This window comes from Gossypium raimondii, chromosome 11 (genome assembly GCF_025698545.1).
Source record: "Gossypium raimondii isolate GPD5lz chromosome 11, ASM2569854v1, whole genome shotgun sequence".
In the NCBI taxonomy this organism is placed as follows: Eukaryota; Viridiplantae; Streptophyta; class Magnoliopsida; order Malvales; family Malvaceae; genus Gossypium; species Gossypium raimondii.
Genome location: NC_068575.1, coordinates 28111205 through 28116440, shown reverse-complemented (window position 1 = coordinate 28116440; position 5236 = coordinate 28111205). Strand labels below are relative to the sequence as shown.

Genomic DNA, 5236 nt, shown 5'->3' with positions numbered 1-5236 from the left:
ATTTAATTTTATATTTAAATATTTAAATATAGTTTATATATTCTAATTAAATTTTATAAATAATTAATATTAATTACTTAGAAATATTTAAAATTAATATTATATATTAAAATATTAACAATAAGTTATAATAAATTATTTTTTATAATTTTGTTAAAATATCATAATATTAACTAATTTGAATATTATTTAAATACATTTTGTTATTTTGTAATCTCATGTCTAAAATGAACATTTTATTCTTCAAAAGCACTTTTTAACAACAATACTAAACACTCAAATTTATCAAAAGCACTTCTGAAAAATACTTCTCAAAAGTACTTCTCAAAAATAATAAAGAACTGACCCTTAATAGAGCCTCCTATCTAGTCAAATACTGAATTGAAAAAATGAAATGATTTTTTTTGCAGCGTTTTTGTAAAAAAAGCCACAAAAAGTAAGCAATAGCGGCGTTTTTATAAAAAACGCCGCAAATATGGAATTTTTCAAAACCCCGTCGTTTCAAAATATCTTTTTTTCCCACTTTCCCTCCTCTCAGTTTTCCCTCTTCTATTTTCATTTTTTTTACTCTAAGAATAAATAAGATTTTGAATCTTCCACAAATTTCTCTCTTTCTTTGTTCTTTGTTCAAATGTAGTAACGATTGAATTGAGGAGGAAAAAGAAGATTTTAATTGCTTAAAAACTCTTTGTTTTTTTTTTTTAAAATTGGAGTTAAGTTTGACAGACGGTTGTGCGTGGATTCGGAGTGCAACCTAAGTCCGATGGCTACAACTTTCAGTCCAGGTCGGAGCCTGGGGGTTCGAGGCTTCAGTTAGGAGCAGGCAGTGGAGTGTCGAGGCTTAGATCTTCGTCGCTTAAGAAGCCACCAGAGCCGTTGCGTCGTGCTGTGGCAGATTGTCTTTCGTCTTCTTCGCTTGCAGCGATGGCTGGAGGAGTTAGCTCGCATCACCAAGGGGGTCCTTTGATTTTAACTGAAGCTTCAAGGACGCTTTGGGTTCGTAATTTTGGTTGGATTTAATTTTTTTTGTTTGTTTGTTTGATTATTAGTAAATGTCAGAAATGGATACAGTTCACTTGTTTTAAAAGAACATCCTAGCCTAATTTACATCGCTAACATGTTAGCTTCAAGTTCAGAGAAAAAAAAAAGGTAGACTTGAAAATGCTGCCTTAAAAGACGGGGACAAAGCTATAATAAATTGTAGAGAAAAAAACGACTAAAAAAATTCTACAAGTTTAGGGTTTAGATGCTATGATACCTTGCAAATACCCTAAACATCCTAGCCTAATTTGTATCAGTAACATGTTACCTTCACCTCCTCAGCTACTAGAAATTATTAACAGATAACAGCAACCTTCGATAATATTTTGAAGTCTAGATGCCGTTTGACTATGGGTAGTATGAAAATGACCAAAGAAATTACCTTGTCTTGATAAGGTATACAATGGTGAAAGACAAAGCCAAAAAGAAGCACATCCCGCCAACAGTGAGATAAGCAATGCCAAGGAAGTCGTTTTTTCCACCAAGCCAGCTAGTAGTTGAAAGCACTAGTTTTTTCTTGCCATTGAAACTGTAAGTATTGTAGTTGTTATCCAATGTCACAAGTATTTGATCATTTGGTTGGAGATCCTGTTCAATCTTCCCATACAATTTTCTAAATGTTGGCAGCTCAGCAGTTCGCATCCAAACAATGAGGTCTTTTTGCTCACTTAACTGTTATACAGAAGGAACTGGATAAATTAGGCAATAGTTCAATGTATGTAGGAAGGAATTCAACAATAAAACAAATACTTCTTCAATGAAAAAACTAAATTGAGATTTGACATTTGAAAATTGAGATTTGAGTTCCGGGATTTGACATTTGAAAGTTCATAGTATTTCCTTGGTGCTTATTCCAAATTTTTTTTTCGAATTCTACATCACTAGTTGAAGAAACTAAATAGTTAAGAAAATAAAACAGTAAACTAAATTATGCCAGATTTGAAGATGAAAGCTTACCGGGATAGATGGATCAAGTGTTGCACCACCTTCAAGGACGCTTAGGGTTCGTAATTTTGGTGGGATTTAATTTTTGTTTTAACAGTGCTTACAAGTATAAGGCTATTGCTCAGCGAACCAAATCCTGATGATGGCCTAATGTGTGAAGCAGTAAGTAGAATTTCACTCAAGATAAATTGATTTTCTTTTCTTTTCTATGTTTTACCTTTGCTTTTGATATGTTGATGAATCTACAGAGGATATCCTGTGTATCGACTGGTTGAATCTACAGCTAAGCACCAGACTGGTTGAACCGATGGTTTACATTTGTGGAGGTTGCTTTAGTTGCAACTATTGATGGGAAAAATTGTGTCTATTTGTTAACTCAAGTTATCATTAAAGGACAGAATTTGTCTACTTGTTGAGGCATATCCTTCTTTTATAATTTAACCAACAAAATAATAGACTGGTTTGTAGGTCTCTTAGTTTAAGCACTTGTGGTTATTTGATGGTAATTTTTGGCATCCTATTGTCATAGAGCTAATGCTTTTAAAATGTGAAGATTTGATATCTCAAATGAAAGTTGTCTAGCTATATACCATTTGCATGTTATATTAAAGAACCTGTCTTCACTAAGCTTTGCAGTTTTCTCTCTGTTGATATTTGGATCACCGCATTTTAATCATTGGTTAAAGATTTTTATTTTCTTGTGCAGCAAGTGATGTAGCCGGAGAAGTCGTAAAGGTTGGACCAGGAGTCACAAATTACAAATTTGGGGATAAAGTTGTATCTCTTCTTGATCATTTGGTAAGTTCTCATTCTCATTCTTAACATTTGAATTTCATGATTAGGGTTTAACAAAGCTTCTAGCAGACAATGCGCCAAAGGCCATGAAGGAACAGAAATTAGAGAGCTATTTCGGCTGCAAGATTGCCATCAACACCAGCATGAGCATTTACCGATTTCTCGTTCGTATATTGTTCCCTCGAAAAGAAAAAAAATGAAAGTTTTCTCTTTTATATACATTTGAGAGCTAAGACTGACTAATAATGTTTTTTTTTTTTTAAATTTTGGGTTGACTGTAGATTGTGGTGGGTCGTATGGGGACTGAAATGCTCACCAATGAAGCCGGTGAAGTTACCAGGTTTTTAATATATTTTTCTCTTCATTCATTAATTCTTTTTTTATCTTACAAAACTATCGTTAGCTGATTCTTATTTTATTTTTGTACCTTTTCAATTACATTTTCATTATTTGGTTCATAAAATGTTTACATGGGTTCTGCTGGCGTAATCCAGTCATTTGCAAGGCATGTTTCATTATTTGGTTCATATTGTTGCTTATTTGCAGGTATGGTTTGTGATTTCTTTCTCTTATTTGGTTTCATGAATCTGTTTGCACATACCTCTTTTCTACTGAATTATATGTTTTTTTTGTATTGAATTTTTAATGCTTCAACCAAGTATGGTTTATTATCATTCCAGTCGTATAGTGAATTTAATTAGAGTGTCCATACAGTTAAGCATTTAACTAGAATAGTTTGTTTGAGGAATTTGACTGATAGGAGAATGAAATAATGGATGGGAGGATGAAGAGTTTACTGTAGGATAGTTTTCATTATCAAAATATAACTTTCTTTTGAAATATTAAAATAAAATCTATGAACAATAGTAAAATATAAAGTCAAAAAGCTTAATATTGGCATATAAGATAGATTTAGTTTTTATTTATTTTTACTATTAAAATATTATTATATTTATGAATTATGAACCTTTTGATTTTAATTACTGTTAAATTCTAAATTACAAGATAAGTAATGCGCATCCAATATTATTATAGCATTTTTATTTTTGATATTATCTATTCTAGCTTATCCAAAATATAAAAATAAATAAGGATCCTAAATGTATCTTATTTGTTTTTTCCACTTGTGACTTAATGTTTAATATATTTAATGTTTACTATAATATATTTATTTATTTATCTTATTATTTTTCTAAAGACCTATACTCGTGTTTTCATTTTGTCATGGCAACTTGTTTTTCATGTTCAACCAAGCAATACCATAATGCTCTTTGTACTTCTCTGGTTTAATATGCTAGTACAAGAAATTTATTGAATGGAGAGCCTTAGCTAATTTAGGCTTTTTAATGCCAGAAACTTCTTACGTGCCAAACATACACGGATAAAGAAGGTATCAGGCAGCAGCAGTTGTTGGCATTTATCCCAAGACATCACAAGCACTACATTTTACCGAGTAAGAGTAGTTGATAGAGGCCTTCTTTTTTTCCTGGAAGCTAATTAGTGGGTTGAAGTTTTGTATGTTTTCTCATTTCCATTTCCTTTTTGTCCTGTTTCTTTGCCTCTCGTCTATTGCAATTTTTTCTAAGCCAGATTTTTTCAGCAAGAAGGTACATTTTAGTCCCCAATTACAGACAGATCCTAGGAAAAATTATCTCCATGCTAAATCTCGTCTTCAGCCTTCAGGTATAGTGTTTCTTAGCAGGTAGGAACTCTTCTATGTTAGTTGTTTTCTTAGCAGGTATAGTGAATTTTTTTTTAGTTTATGTGCCATGTGATGATTGTGTTTTAAAATTTAATTTGTTTTAGTTCCTTACATTCTTATAGGATTCACATTCAAGGAGCAAGAAACATCTCAGAAACTCATTGGGATCAAGCAGTCAAAATTCAGAATCAAGTGACAAACAAGAGCTAGATTTGGAGTTTAGACTGTCACTGTAATCAATAAATTTTTTTGCTACTTTAAATGCATGCTCATGGAACTACATTTTATGCTTTTCGAGAATTGTGAGTTCAAATAAGGTGTTGATCTGTAATTCATACAACTTGAGCAAGTTGATATGAACTAGTTTGAATTTTTTTTTTAAATTTCAAAGGAATCTTATGTAATCAAAGGCAATTTGACTTCCTGCATAAGATATGGTGAAAAACATTGATCTTCTTGTTCATGAATTTCCATTTTAATACGTCTTCAAATTAAATTATACATTTCTAAATTGGTGGAATCCCACTTTTGCTGCAATCTCTAACCAAAGAATGGAGTGCTGTATGTATTGATAATATTTCTAAAGGATTTGCTTAAGTAGGTAAAGGGATAAGAATGGATTTGTGGCGTTTTTATAATATTTTAATTTTTTTTTACTTTTCATGACCTTTAGCGGCTTTTTGGTGAAAGTGCCGCTAAAGGTCATGTTCTTTAACGGCGTTTTTATGAAAAGCGTCGCTAAAGGTCATGTTT

The 5236-nt window shown here is 31.7% G+C and overlaps 1 protein-coding gene across 8 annotated transcripts; it reads left to right on the top strand.

Moving 5' to 3' along the window:
* Positions 1-548: 548 nt before the first annotated feature.
* On the top strand, positions 549-4944 carry LOC105804264 (flap endonuclease 1). Of its 8 annotated transcripts, none has more exons than XM_052624470.1 (10): positions 552-996; positions 1438-1572; positions 1979-2312; positions 2693-2721; positions 2829-2945; positions 3063-3121; positions 3276-3327; positions 4135-4234; positions 4372-4483; positions 4606-4944. In XM_052624470.1, the coding sequence occupies exons 3-10, from the start codon at positions 2294-2296 to the stop codon at positions 4691-4693; spliced, it is 576 nt and encodes a 191-aa protein (XP_052480430.1). In that variant the 5' UTR covers positions 552-996; positions 1438-1572; positions 1979-2293; the 3' UTR covers positions 4694-4944. The 8 variants fall into 8 exon arrangements, with proteins under 8 accessions (XP_052480431.1, XP_052480430.1, XP_052480435.1 ...); XM_052624475.1 differs by having other exon boundaries at positions 2693-2784; positions 2851-2945; XM_052624476.1 differs by having other exon boundaries at positions 553-996; positions 1979-2148.
* Positions 4945-5236: the final 292 nt, after the last annotated feature.

Excerpts from the sequence above, each read along its gene's own strand:
- LOC105804264 (XM_052624471.1), top strand. Across the intron at positions 2,946-3,062 it reads TGAGCATTTACCGATTTCTC|ATTGTGGTGGGTCGTATGGG; the intron begins GTTCGTATATTG and ends GGTTGACTGTAG. Across the intron at positions 4,235-4,371 it reads CAAGCACTACATTTTACCGA|ATTTTTTCAGCAAGAAGGTA; the intron begins GTAAGAGTAGTT and ends TTTCTAAGCCAG.